Source organism: Babylonia areolata, chromosome 26, assembly GCF_041734735.1.
Source record: "Babylonia areolata isolate BAREFJ2019XMU chromosome 26, ASM4173473v1, whole genome shotgun sequence".
Taxonomy (NCBI): domain Eukaryota; kingdom Metazoa; phylum Mollusca; class Gastropoda; order Neogastropoda; family Buccinidae; genus Babylonia; species Babylonia areolata.
In genome coordinates, this window is record NC_134901.1 from 45,736,756 (window position 1) to 45,752,484 (window position 15,729).

The 15,729-nt window shown below is 43.8% G+C and overlaps 1 protein-coding gene across 1 annotated transcript in view; it reads right to left on the minus strand.

Annotated features, from left to right (window-relative positions):
- Positions 1-10,497, minus strand: part of LOC143300334 (CD109 antigen-like) — a 71,316-nt gene extending 60,819 nt beyond the window's left edge. The window contains exons 1-5 of the mRNA XM_076613934.1: positions 10,361-10,497; positions 8,091-8,231; positions 4,024-4,216; positions 2,200-2,368; positions 242-312 (exon numbers count right to left, since the gene is read on the minus strand). Coding sequence (XP_076470049.1) covers positions 242-312; positions 2,200-2,368; positions 4,024-4,216; positions 8,091-8,227 — 570 coding nt within the window. The 5' untranslated portion in view covers positions 8,228-8,231; positions 10,361-10,497. The remainder of the gene's footprint in view (positions 1-241; positions 313-2,199; positions 2,369-4,023; positions 4,217-8,090; positions 8,232-10,360) is intronic.
- Positions 10,498-15,729: the final 5,232 nt, after the last annotated feature.

Sequence of the window (15,729 nt, forward strand, 5' to 3'; positions counted from 1 at the left end):
CACACGGGTGGAAGGGACTGTTCTTTTTTGTAATACAGAAAAGTTTGCATCCAGGATCCAAGGGCAACTTTACTGGTGTGTGTGTGTCTTAATACCGAACTGTAAAGAAATGGGGGAAAAAATCACCAAAGCACTGATACATAAATCTGTACAGTGAGGAACCACCCCCGCCCATGATTTTACTCAATTTTCCTGCCAGTGATGTGAACGGTTTACCTCAACGTAGACATGAACGGATTACCTCAACGTAGACAGTCATGGAGCCGTGTTTGGGCATCAGGTCTGGCAAAATGGGCACCACGCGGAACTGAACTGAAACACCGTCATCAGTTCTGTTACATTATCATCATCGCTAGTCACTGAACATTATCATCATAATCATGTTCTGTTACATTATCATCATCGCTAGTCACTGAACATTATCATCATAATCATGTTCTGTTACATTATCATCATCACTAGTGACTGTAACATCATCATCATCGCTACAGACTGAACATTATCATCATCATCACCAGTTCTGTTACATTATCATCATCGCTAGTGACTGTAACATCCTTATCATCACTAGTGACTGAACATTATCATCATCATCACCAGTTCTGTTACATTATCATCATCGCTAGTGACTGTAACATCATCAACATCGCTACAGACTGAACATTATCATCATCATCACCAGTTCTGTTACATTATCATCATCGCTAGTGACTGTAACGTCCTCATCATCACTAGTGACTGTAACGTCCTTATCATCACTAGTGACTGTAACATCCTTATCATCACTAGTGACTGAACATTATCATCATCATCACCAGTTCTGTTACATTATCATCATCGCTAGTGACTGTAACATCCTCATTGCTAGTGACTGAACATTATCATCATCATCATGTTCTGTTACATTATCATCATCACTAGTGACTGTAACATCCTTATCATCACTAGTGACTGAACATTATCATCATCATCATGTTCTGTTACATTATCATCATCACTAGTGACTGTAACATCCTCATCATCACTAGTGACTGAACATTATCATCATCATCATGTTCTGTTACATTATCATCATCGCTAGTGACTGTAACATCATCCTCATCATCGCCAGTGACTGAACATTATCATCATCATCACCAGTTCTGTTACATTATCATCATCGCTTGTGACTGTAACATCCTTATCATCGCTAGTGACTGAACATTATCATCATCATCACCAGTTCTGTTACATTATCATCATCGCTAGTGACTGTAACATTATCATCATCATCATCAGTTCTGTTACATTATCATCATTGCTAGTGACTGTAACATCATCCTCATCATCGCCAGTGACTGAACATTATCATCATCATCACCAGTTCTGTTACATTATCATCATCGCTTGTGACTGTAACATCCTCATCATCACTAGTGACTAAACATTATCATCATCATAATCATATTCTGTTACATTATCATCATCACTAGTGACTAAACATTATCATCATAATCATATTCTGTTACATTATCATCATCACTAGTGACTGTACCATCATCTGCATCATCACTAGTGACTGAACATTATCATCATCACTAGTGACTGTACCATCATCTGCATCATCACTAGTGACTGTACCATCATCTGCATCATCACTAGTGACTGTACCATCATCTGCATCATCACTAGTGACTGAACATTATCATCACCACTAGTGACTGTACCATCATCTGCATCATCACTAGTGACTGAGCATCAACAAAGTCCATTCCAGACTTATTCATCGTCGCCCAACAAAACCCGGTCGCATTGCAACAGATAAATTGCCAAACGATCCAAACCAATCTGAACAGAACGTACTAAACAATTCAAGCCAACTCATCCCTACCCCATCCATACCAGCAGATTCTGACAAACCACAACACATGACACAGTGTGTTTCTGTACCCGTTTCCCATTCTGACACTACACAACACCACAGTGACACAGACACTATGTATTCTGTATGTGTGTCCCACTCCAGCACGTCATTACACAGCGTTACACACCTCAACACCACTACACATGATACAGTATGCTCTGTATCTGTGTCCCATTCTATCACATCATTACACACCACCACACCACAACGCACAACACCCCTACACACCACAACACCACTACACATAACACCACTGACACACACCACCACCATACAACACATGATGTGCTCTGTACCTGTGTCTCCTTGGCGATAGAGAGGTTTGTTCATCTGGATGAAGAGAGAGGCGTGTTTGGTCGTGAACTCAATGTCCGTCTCGTTCTCAAAGATGTTGCCAAACGTGGACTGTGCCAGCGTCCCTTCCAGTCGCAGCCGGTACTTTCCATCAGGGATGTTCTCTGGCACCTGAACCACCACACACCATGCCAAGTCAGGTGTTTTCTGGTACCAGAATGCACCACCTGTTTCCATAGCTATGTCAGGTGTTTTCTGGCACCTCAACTATTACACATCACCTGTTTCCATAGCTATGTCAGGTGTTTTCTGGCACCTCAACTATTACATATCACCTGTTTCCATAGCTACATCAGGTGTTGTCTGGCACCTCAATTATTACACATCACCTGTTTCCATAGCTATGTCAGGTGATTTCTGCCACCTCAGCTATTACACATCACCTGTTTCCATAGCTATGTCAGGTGTTTTCTGGCACCTCAACTATTACATATCACCTGTTTCCATAGCTATGTCAGGTGTTTTCTGGCACCTCAACTATTACATATCACCTGTTTCCATAGCTATGTCAGGTGATTTCTGGCACCTCAACTATTACACATCACCTGTTTCCATAGCTATATCAGGTGATTTCTGGCACCTCAACTATTACATATCACCTGTTTCCATAGCTATGTCAGGTGTTTTCTGGTACCTCAACTATTACATATCACCTGTTTCCATAGCTATGTCAGGTGTTTTCTGGCACCTCAACTATTACATATCACCTGTTTCCATAGCTATGTCAGGTGATTTCTGGCACCTCAACTATTACACATCACCTGTTTCCATAGCTATATCAGGTGATTTCCGGCACCTCAGCTATTACATATCACCTGTTTCCATAGCTATGTCAGGTGTTTTCTGGTACCTCAACTATTACATATCACCTGTTTCCATAGCTATGTCAGGTGATTTCTGGCACCTCAACTATTACATATCACCTGTTTCCATAGCTATGTCAGGTGATTTCTGCCACCTCAGCTATTACACATCACCTGTTTCCATAGCTATGTCAGGTGTTTTCTGCCACCTCAGCTATTACACATCACCTGTTTCCATAGCTATATCAGGTGTTTTCTGGCACCTCAACTATTACATATCACCTGTTTCCATAGCTATATCAGGTGTTTTCTGGCAACTGAGCCACAACACACCACCTATTTCCTTAGTAATGTCAGGTGATTTCTGGCACCTGAACCACAACACATCACCTGTTTGCTTAGCAATGTCAGGTGTTCTCTGGTACCTGAACCACAACATATCACCTGTTTGCTTAGCAATATCAGTTTTTCTCTGGCAACTGAGCCACAACACACCACCTGTTTCCATAGCTATGTCAGGAATTCTTCAGCCCCTGAACCATAACAAATCACTGGTTTCCACAGCTACGTCAGTGTTTTCTGTACATGTGCACATGTGCAAACACGACAGTCAACAAAATGAATGCTCAGCGTGCTTAACTATAAACCTTGTGTGCAAAGTGAAGGGTGCAGGAGAACGCTAGACTTGCAATTCGTGAGTAGTTTGTTTTTTGTAAATTGTTTTTGGTTGTGTTGGTTGAATTTTTTCCTCTTTGTTTATTTTCTTTTGTTTTTCTTTTGTATTTTGTAAAAAAACGAATAAAAATGTTAACAAAAACAAACAGAAACCAGTCAGTTCCCCCCGCCCATCAACACCCCCCCCCCCCCACACACACACACACACACACCCGCCTGCACACACACAAACACAACATACACACACACACACGCATACGTACACACACACACACACAGTGGACCCACCAAGAGCTGCATAATTCTGCTGGAGGGCCTCTCAAAGAGAACTTCAGTGGACGCCACCTCCTTCTGGCCCTGGGTGATCGCCACACGCATGTTGATTTTGGCGTAGCGCCCATACTCCATACGCAGGATGGTGGCAAAGATTTGAACCACCTGCCCCGCGCGCACCCGCCTCGGTGCCACCATCATGTAGACCCTGTCAGTTAGAGAAGCTCGGTCAGTTCTGTTTGCATGTCTACTGTCTACCCCCCGAACATGGAGTATGGCTGCCTACATGGCGGGGTAAAAACGATCATGCACATAAAGCAACACGGGAGCTGCTGCCCATGAACGAAGAAGAAGAAATCTATTGTCTCTTCATCATCAATGTCTGTTAGATGGGATAAGATCAATGCCACGCTATTTTTTTCTTACTTTTTTTTTTTTTATAAAGGAAAATGCAAACTGATAGTACGACATTTTTCTCAACCCATGCATCTTGTAGTATGGTGTGCCCAATGTGTGGTTAAAATCTGTCAAAACACTGTTATGAGCTACACTCGTGTTGAGATCAACCTCCAAACTCAGAAGTATGAAGTTCATAGTGACAAAGAGCAGACAAGCAAACAGACAACGCAACATGTAATGAGTTCTGATGACGTCATCAGGGCCTTACAACACCACATGTAAAGAGAGTTCTGATGACGTCATCAGGGCCTTACAACACCACATGTAAAGAGAGTTCTGATGACGTCAGGGTCTTACAACACCACATGTAAAGTGTTCTGATGATGACGTCAGGGTCTTACAACACCACATGTAAAGAGTTCTGATGACGTCAGGGCCTTACAACACCACATGTAAAGAGAGTTCTGATGACGTCAGGGTCTTACAACACCACATGTAAAGTGTTCTGATGATGACGTCAGGGTCTTACAACACCACATGTAAAGAGAGTTCTGATGACGACGTCAGGGTCTTACAACACCACATGTAAAGTGTTCTGATGATGACGTCAGGGCCTTACAACACCACATGTAAAGAGAGTTCTGATGATGACGTCAGGGCCTTACAACACCACATGTAAAGAGAGTTCTGATGACGTCAGGGTCTTACAACACCACATGTAAAGTGTTCTGATGATGACGTCAGGGTCTTACAACACCACATGTAAAGAGTTCTGATGATGACGTCAGGGCCTTACAACACATGTAAAGAGAGTTCTGATGGCCTTGACATCAAATCCTGCTGAAGGTGTTAACATGACTGTGGTAGTAACAGTGACTGACCCATCAATCCCTGACCACTTGTTTATCATTTTGCCTTATAATATGCTGCACCTAATGTACTGCTAAAACTGAAATTTCTTTAAAATTTGGAGAACGCGCCTTGCAGTCCTAAAGTATGTAAGCATGAAAGTTGAAAAAACACTATCCACATCATCAGACACCCTGCACAATCAATCAACTGCCAGCATGCAACTGTTCACAGTGAACACAATGTTCACAGTATATGTGATATGTCTTCTAGCCCTCCACCAGACCTGGACTATTTGTCTGGGTGCTGACCCTTCAAATGAGACAATAAACCAACATCCTGCAGCCACTGTGTGCCTGAAGACAGAGGGAAAGAGAAAGACAGAGGGAAAGACACGGACAGGGACAGACCATGGCCCCTCATCAAGGGGTGCTGTAAACAAGTTATACAGAGCTATCCCATAACACAAATAGGAACTTTTTATGCATATACAAGCACAAATCATTTGTACTTCTATTTTGAAAGCTTTATATAAGTCAATTGCTAAACAGAGGTATACCATAACACAAATACCAACTTTTTATGCCTGTACACGCACAAATCATTTCAACTACATATATTGTACTTCTGATTTTGAAAGATTTATATGAGTAAATTGCTAATTGTTTGATAACTGATTCCTTAGTAGATGATATTAACATAGATAATCTGAACATGGAGGGTTTCCTATAATAATCTGGATGAATAAACTGATTTCCAAGTTCATTTAAAACAGGACAGCAAAGCACAAAGTGAACTTCATTCTCTTTCACACCCTCACACGATGGACAAAGTAGGTCATTATCATTATGATGTCTATAATGAAAATAATGTACAAACAAATCAGAAATTCCAAATCTAAACCTTGTCATTATGAATTTTAGGGGCAGAGTGAAAGAGAAAGACAAACAGATGGGAATAGAAAGACGGACAGATGGGAAGAGAAAGACAGAAAGACAGACAGATGGGAAGAGAAAGACGGACAGATGGGAAGAGAAAGACGGACAGATGGGAAGAGAAAGACAGAAAGATGGGAAGAGAAAGACGGACAGATGGGAAGAGAAAGACAGAAAGACAAACAGATGGGAATAGAAAGACGGACAGATGGGAAGAGAAAGACAGAAAGACAGACAGATGGGAAGAGAAAGACGGACAGATGGGAAGAGAAAGACAGAAAGACAGATGGGAAGAGAAAGACGGACAGATGGGAAGAGAAAGACAGAAAGACAAACAGATGGGAATAGAAAGACGGACAGATGGGAAGAGAAAGACAGAAAGACAGACAGATGGGAAGAGAAAGACGGACAGATGGGAAGAGAAAGACAGAAAGACAGACAGATGGGAAGAGAAAGACAGACAGAGGGGAAGAGAAAGACAGAAAGACGGACAGATGGGAAGAGAAAGACAGAAAGACAGACAGAGGGGAAGAGAAAGACGGACAGATGGGAAGAGAAAGACGGACAGATGGGAAGAGAAAGACAGAAAGACAGACAGAGGGGAAGAGAAAGACGGACAGAGGGGAAGAGAAAGACGGACAGATGGGAAGAGAAAGACGGACAGATGGGAAGAGAAAGACGGACAGAGGGGAAGAGAAAGACAGAAAGACAGACAGAGGGGAAGAGAAAGACGGACAGATGGGAAGAGAAAGACGGACAGATGGGAAGAGAAAGACAGAAAGACAGACAGATGGGAAGAGAAAGACAGACAGAGGGGAAGAGAAAGACGGACAGAGGGGAAGAGAAAGACGGACAGAGGGGAAGAGAAAGACAAAAAGACAGACAGAGGGGAAGAGAAAGACGGAGAGAGGGGAAGAGAAAGACGGACAGATGGGAAGAGAAAGACAGAAAGACAGACAGATGGGAAGAGAAAGACGGACAGAGGGGAAGAGAAAGACGGACAGATGGGAAGAGAAAGACGGACAGATGGGAAGAGAAAGACAGAAAGACAGACAGATGGGAAGAGAAAGACGGACAGATGGGAAGAGAAAGACGGACAGATGGGAAGAGAAAGACAGAAAGACAGACAGAGGGGAAGAGAAAGACGGACAGAGGGGAAGAGAAAGACGGACAGAGGGGAAGAGAAAGACAGAAAGACAGACAGAGGGGAAGAGAAAGACGGACAGAGGGGAAGAGAAAGACGGACAGAGGGGAAGAGAAAGACAGAAAGACAGACAGAGGGGAAGAGAAAGACAGAAAGACAGACAGAGGGGAAGAGAAAGACAGACAGAGGGGAGAGAAAGACAGAAAGACAGACAGAGGGGAAGAGAAAGACGGACAGAGGGGAAGAGAAAGACGGACAGATGGGAAGAGAAAGACGGACAGAGGGGAAGAGAAAGACGGACAGATGGGAAGAGAAAGACGGACAGATGGGAAGAGAAAGACAGAAAGACAGACAGAGGGGAAGAGAAAGACGGACAGATGGGAAGAGAAAGACGGACAGATGGGAAGAGAAAGACAGAAAGACAGACAGAGGGGAAGAGAAAGACGGACAGAGGGGAAGAGAAAGACGGACAGAGGGGAAAACAGAGACAGACAGACAGACAGAGGGGAAGAGACAGACAGACAGAGGGAAAAAGACAGACAGACAGAGGGAAAGAGACAGACAGACAGAGGGGAAAAGACAGACAGCCAGACAGAGGGAAAGAGACAGAGGGAAAGAGGGAAAAAGACAGAGGGGGAAAGACAGATAGACAGACAGAGGGAAAGAGACAGACAGACCGAGGGAAAAAGGCAGAGACAGCCAGACAGAGGGGAAGAGACAGAGACAGACAGAGGGGAAGAGACAGAACCACTGACGGGGGGCGGCCCAGTGTACATCCTTCCTGGCTGGACTGGAAACACGTCTGTGCCTCCTCCAGACCCAGCACCACCCCCGCCACTCCCAGCATGCACAGCACCCACACCGCCGCACTGCCCCCTGCTGGCGCCCGCATCGCTCTGAAAACCATGACGCGTGATGGAGACAGAGAGACATGTGCTGGAGACACAAACAACATCCGCTCTGAAAACCACACGTGACAGAGACAGACACACATATCATTAGCTCTGAAAACCACAGTAAAGGAGAGACACACATATATAATCAGCTCAAAAACCGCATGTGATGGAGACAGACACAAACACCATCAGCTCAAAAACCGCATGTGATGGAGACAGACACAAACACCATCAGCTCAAAAACCGCATGTGATGGAGACAGACACAAACACCATCAGCTCTGAAAACCGCATGCGATGGACATGAAAGAACAAATGGACTAACAGTTTTGGTATGTGTCCCAAGCCTGTTGCCTTACTTTCACAATGCCCCTTCCAGCCTCTGGACATCACTGCCATTGCTTACTTGTGGAACGTTCCTTTTAATGTATGTGTATGTATATTTTCTTTGTTTCTTTGATTTTTGCTGCCCTAGTCATCTGCACTGTGTCAGTGGCATTACTCTCACGGTGCACATTCCGAGTCCCCCAAACATGGCCACACCAGAGTTTGTCCATCAGTCCCAGCGCTGGTAGTCCACAGGAAACTTGATGCAAGGTTGCCAGTAGGCCACAACACCAGAGGAGACCCTGCACTGCTGCTGAGTCACTTTGGTGGTGTTCAGTAGTGCCTGTTCTAATTCACTGTATTGAGGACTCCACCAAAGACCAACCTCAAAGCCTGTGACATAGACATCGCTTCCTGGGAAACTGATGCCCTTGACCGCTGTCGCTGGAGGATGCTGTGCTCTAGTGGCATAAAGACGTTTGAAAAGAGGAGAACGCTGGCCATTAAGGAGAAGCGTGAGCGAAGGAAGCAGGGCTCAACTTCTGGAGACGTTTTCCCTTGCAACACTTGTGGGAAGTGCTGCGCATCCAGAATCGGCCTCTTCTCCCATATGAGGACACACACCGACAGATAAGCCTGCCTGCCTACTCATCAATCGTACCAACGGGAGACTCCATCATACTAAGACCCCTACTAACAACAATAATCAATTAGTCATGGAGCCAGATGGAATGAGCATCCCCCCACCCCCCACAGTGGAGACAGCCTCTACATCCCTCCAGTGACAATACCCCATGAACCTGCCAACACCGAAGACCTTGACAAGACTCACATCAAGCATGGAAGTGGAAGGGATTGGAAACTGAGGTCACCATGAGAGCAGAGCATGAAAACCACAAATTTTTCCTTTTTTTTTTTTTTTTTTTTTTGCTGCAGCCAGTAATCTTCTGTGTCCCTTGATATCACAAGGTGGAGGGGAGGGCCCTCCAGTCACTGATGGTGGACTCCCTTGAGGTGTGAAGCCCAGTGCTGCCCCAACCTGTAGGGGCCTTGATAGGCAAGCGCCATTCACGTCTGAGCTGGAAGAAATCGTGGCTGTATGCGATAAATGCATGATACCTTGGTTTGTCAGAGGGCACATGCCGGCTGGTTACCTCTGTCTTTAGCCCTTCTCCCTCTGATCCAATTCATCTGACCTGTTGCTCGTTCCTCCACTAACACCCCACGTCCCCTCCCCACCGTCCACCCTCCCACTGCCTGACCAGCCAACCACGCTATCCACAAACCATGCAATCAGCCAACAAGTGGCTAACCTATATGCCAACCTACCTAACAACCAACCAACTGGCCTTTAAAACAAGAATTCAATACATCAGTTGATTGATCTGCAACTCACAATTTGAGTCAGGTCAATTTTTTTACAAAACTTCTTCAGATGCATGTCAAATGACAAACTGATTCATCTTTCAAACTGAATGTTCCTTAACTGTTTACTTGTTCAGTAACCCAATTTTATTCTAAATCCTCAGTCCAGAAACATAGTAAATAAAACCAGATCTTGACAGTAACATTTTGTACAACATACATAACTTTCTGTGAATATTCATTATCAAACATCTTTTATTTGAAAGATGTAATCACAAACAAAAAACCAAAAAACAACAACAAAAAACAAGAAAATAAATCATCCTCAACATCAGACAATGATCACAAAAGAGTAACCAGGAAATGCAGGTCTACACTCTTGACAGCTAAAAAACATGTGCATTTTCACAGCAATACCACATTACCCATACGTCTTACAATGTGTATCTGATGATGGACCACACAAATGTTTTATCATCCCAGTCTCTGAAATTTGTAAATATGAATCAGCCACCTCAGAAAGCAATCCTTGTCCACATTAAACACTGAATTTTGAAGAAGGCTTCCGGTCCTTTCAATGGCGCACAGAGATAGCAAACTCAAACAGAGGCTGGCAACCAATACTGATAATAATTATCAAAATTATATTTCAAAACAGAAAAGACATCAAAATCAAGATTTTACTCACAAAAAATAGCTTTTATTGTGAAAATATGTAGAAAAAAGAAGAAAAACATAAAACATATTTATTTGATGAAGAAGAAAAAAAACACAGAAAATGACTGTCGGTATGAACTCAGGTGCTGATAAAGAGCTCAGCAACCAAGGAATGGGACATGGCCACCATTGCTGATTAGCAGTGACCTCACCGCGTTATCTTCCTCAACCCACTTTGTGGGCGGTGGGGACTGATCACCGCTTTGCTCTCTGCCTGGCAAGGCGGCAGTTTTACCCACTGCTGGTGACAGAGGATAGTGGCTGGCCAAGGGTTCGATTCTCTGGCATCTGTTTGTGCTTATGTGTTCATGGACATTGGGCATCGTTTCCTTGTGTTTTGGTGTTGAGATATGTGACATGGGAGCTGTAGTGTGAGTGTGAGAGTGAGTGTGTGTGTGTGTGTGTGTGTGTGTTGTCTCTGGTGTTTGTGTGACTCTGCCCTTGTGATGTGTATGACACATGTATGACATGTCAGATGTATTTACCTGTGTTTCTACCTATGTGCATGTATGTAGGTGTCCATGTACATGTGACTGGACTGGTGCTTGCACATAACCACCACCACGTCCCTCTAACGACAGTCCCACCATGAATCAATATCATTATTCACATTGATCCTAGCTTTCATTACTGAATACCCACATACACTTGTGTTCACAGACACGCACACACACACACAGAGTCACACCTCTCACCACCATCGCACACACACACACACACACACACACAGTCTCACCTCTCACCACCTTCGCACACACACACACAAACACACACAGTCACACCTCTCACCACCTTCACACTCACACACACACACACACACAAAGCCACACATCCAGTCACCTCTCCCTTCCTCCTGTTCCCTCTCCCCCCCCCCCCCCCCCCCTTCACTTTTTTTTCTCTCTGTCAAATCAGTATGGAAAGAGGTAAAATCGAAGACCGCACATTTCAAACTGCTTGTTTGCCTCCCCATGCTGTCAGTGCCTCACAAGGAGAGGCAGGAGAAAGTTCAGAGCCACTTGAGGAAATCCATTCATCACTAGCACTGCTGAGCCAAAAGTCAACACACCTCAAGTACCACACCCCTATCACATCAACACAAAGGCCTCAAACTAGTTTTCCATGCCGCCCCTACCCCCACCCCCTTTTTTTTAACACGAGTGTGGATTTAAAGGGTGTATTACTCCATATATGTGGGTGTGTATATCGCTTTGTGAGTGTGTGAGAGAGAAACAGAGGGAGAGAGAGACCGAGAGAGGGAGAGAGAGACCGAGAGAGGGAGAGAGAAACAGAGAGAGAGAGACAGAGAGAGGGAGAGAGAGACCGAGAGAGAGACAGAGAGACAGAGTGGGAGGGGCATGTAAAACCAAACAAAGAGGCAGAAAAAGGGAAAAAGCAAGTGTGTATGTGCATGATTATGTGCATGTGTGTGCCCATTAGAGTGCATGAACTTACTTGTCATCATGTGTTTGTATGGGTGCATGTCAGCCAGGGGGTAGGGGCAGGGGGCGTGGGGGGAGGTGTACACATACATGAACGTGTATACTGTTTTAATGTGTGTATGACAGGGACAGGATTATGAACAGAAACAGAGTGATGTGAGCATGTGCGTTTCATGTGTGTGTGTGTGTGTGTGTGTGTGTGTGTGTGTGTGAGTGAGTGAGTGAGTGAGAGAGAGAGAGAGTGTGTGTGTGTGTGTGTGTGTGTGTGTGTGTGCGTGCGTGCGTGTGTGTGTGTGTGTCTGTGCGTGTGTGCGCAGCACTAGTGCATGCATATGTACATGTGTTTGCAAGTGCATGCATGTGTGCGTGCATGCGTGTGCGCGTGCATGTGTGCGTGCGTGCATGTGTGTGTCCTTAACTCATTGAGCCCTGCACCTGAACATTGCTCTGGCGTCAAAATTTGTTTCATTAAAACGTGTTTTTTTTCAAAATCTTTCTCTTCTGCAGTATTTCCAGCTGTGTCCACTCATAATATGGAGAAAAATCGATGTATTTTCTACATTCCCCCCCCCCCCCCCCCCCCCCCCCCACATACCAATACAGTTGTGAACTCTCCATGGTTGAATGGGTTAACTGATCATGTTTTGCAACAGTTATTAAGATCAGAATTCTCCTTTTTCATTTGTGGGCTGCCACTCCCATGTTCAATCATATGTACACGAGTCTTATGTGCTGTATGCACTTAGAACACATTAAAGAACCCACAACAAGAAAAGGGGTTGTCCCAAACAAAATTTGGTTAAAAAACAAAAAAATCCACTTTGTAGATAGGAAAAATACGCCTGGAGGCAGAAAAAAAAAGGTGTGATGCTCTCATAGTAGTGATGTGCTCTCCCTGGGGAGAGCAGCCTGAACTTCACAGAAATCTGTTGTGACAAAAGAGTAATACAATATAATACAATAAAATACAACGAATACAAGCAGTACCATGTCAATGCTGTAATATCTACACCAGCACAGTCGGCACAGTGTCCAGTCTAGAATGAGTTTCAGTTTCAGTTTCTCAAGGAGGCATCACTGCGTTCAGACGCTACACCACATCTGCTAGGCTGAACCAGCAGCATAACCCAATGCGCTTAATCAGGTCTTGAGTGCACGCTTATGTATTTGTGTACCTATCAGAGTGGATTTCTTCTACATAATTTTGCCAGATGACAACACTCTTGTTGCCATGGGTTCTTTTTCAGTGTGCCAAGTGCCTGCTGCACACAGGACCTCAGTTTATCATCTCATCTGAAAGACTAGATGCTCAGTTTGATTTTCCAGTCAAACCTGGGAGAAAGGGTGATAGTGGGGTTCAAACCCACACCCTCACGGACTCACTATATTGGCAGCTGAGTGTCTTAACCATTCTGCCACCTTCCCCCTAGTTCCAGTCTAAAATGAGAGTCAGCTAACAGTGCCACACCATCGTCTGCTTGTAAACCCACCTCTTCCATGACATCAAGTCATCATCATGACAACGTTTCTGTCAAAACTGATGTCTTCAAGCCCAGCTTCTTCCCTCCTCTTCCTCCTAAGACACAATCAACATCAACTTTCTGACAATTCCTGTCATGGTTGATACATGCATGCCAGTATTACTGTGTTTAACTATTACCCACCAAACTCTAACATGGACTACAGTATCTTTAATATGAATAATATTTCATCTTTTGCATACACATAAAGGGAGTAGCAGTTATGTACATCTGTCCTCCTCCTTCGTTTTTGGGCTGAGACTCTTACATTCATTTGAATGCAAAAGTGGGCTTTTTTTTCCCCCACCCCGACCATGTGGGAAGTCATACTCCATTTTCAGGGGGTGGGTGGGGGGAGTGGAGGGGAGGATAGTGCATGAAGGTTATGTTCTTGTTTCTTGTAACCCACCTAACATGGACAACACACAGCAGGTCTAAACATACGTGGTTTTTGGCCCCCCCCTTCCCCCCCCGTACACACATCTATTGAGCTGGGAGACTGGAAAGAATCTCCACCCTTAACTCACCAGTCACTGCAAAGATCAGCCTTAATATTTAAAGTCCAATACTCTGACCATTCTACTGTTATATGCACTGTGCTTCTTCCCCATCTTATATCCAAAACTTTTGTTTTAGAGATGATAAAGTATTAAAGTATTTTGTATCTGGAACCTTCTAGCAGGCTTGACCACTGTCTACAGCTTGGTTCAGTTCATGCAGGTTCTGCATAGCAACCAGTATATATTCCTATATTTCTTTTCATTAATAGTTGTCCAGAAATGAGAACAGGGGAAACGAAGAGTTCAAGCAATGTTGTCAGTGTCCTGCTCTGCTTTGCATCCATCTCAACAAAACTAACACAATACCAAGATTTTGAAGATAATGGAAAGTTGCATTGTACCTATTACCTATAAAGACTGAACCCATACTTTCTTCTTTCTCTTCACGTTAAGTAAGCAGTGGAGTGTTGGCCAAGTGGTAACATATCCACCAAGGAAGTGAGAGAATCTGAGCTCACTGGTTCGAATCCCACAGTTGCCAGTATTTTCTCCCCCTCCACTAGACCTTGAGTGGTGGTCTGGACACTAGTCATTCAGATGAGATGATAAACCGAGGTCCCTTGTGCAGCATTCACTTGGTGCATGTAAAAAAAAACCCACAGCAACATTAGGGTTGCCCCTGGCAAAATCATGTAGAAATATCCACCTCGATAGAAAAACAAATAAAATTGCAGACATGGGTAAAACAAAGAAAGGGGTGGCACACAGTGTAGTGACATGCTCTCCCTGGGGACAGCAGCCTGAATTTCACACAGAGAAATCTGTTGTAACAATAGAGTAGTACAATACAATGCAATACAATATTTAATTTATTTGCCAGTTTTACTTGGAGGGATATACAATGCAATATAATATTCTAATTTATTTGCCACTTTTACATGGAGGGATATACAATACAATGCAATACAATATTTTAATTTTTATTTGCCACTTTGGGGGATGCTGTATTTTCCTTTGGTGGTGAAAACAACTGTTGAACTCTCTTGCAGCTGCAAACTGAATCATGTTGCTAACGGCCCAGCCGACCACAAAGACCCGTTTCAGTTCTTAAAACCAGTTCAAGAAAATCTAAAATCAAAAAACCCAGTTCAACCGTGTCCCCTAGAAACCAAAATAATGTTGAACGTTCAATCAAAACATTAAAAAGACTAGTTCAACCATGTCCCATTCAGTCAACGTAAAAAAATAAAACAAGTAAAAGGTACTATTTCTTTTTGGAACAGTATATATAAAAAAAAAATAATAATAATAATAAAAAGGTATCCGTAAAAACCTGTCTCTCTTGTGAAAAAAATAATGTATGTGCCTGATATAATGCGACAGTCGCACACATACAACGCATATTGTAACTAAAAGTGTAAGTACCAGATGCATGGCTTGATAGTTATGGCAGGCTTGTGCCGTGACAAACTGGAAGATGTCCTTGCATTCTCTGTGTTCATCTACTCTGGCCGTCATTTCTGCACCGGTCTTGCTTTCTTTCGCTCTGCTTGTCATTTCGAAAACAGCACGGGAATCACGTTGTGTAGGGGCGATAAGGCTTATACAGTGCTCTTCTGTGCAGAAAACGA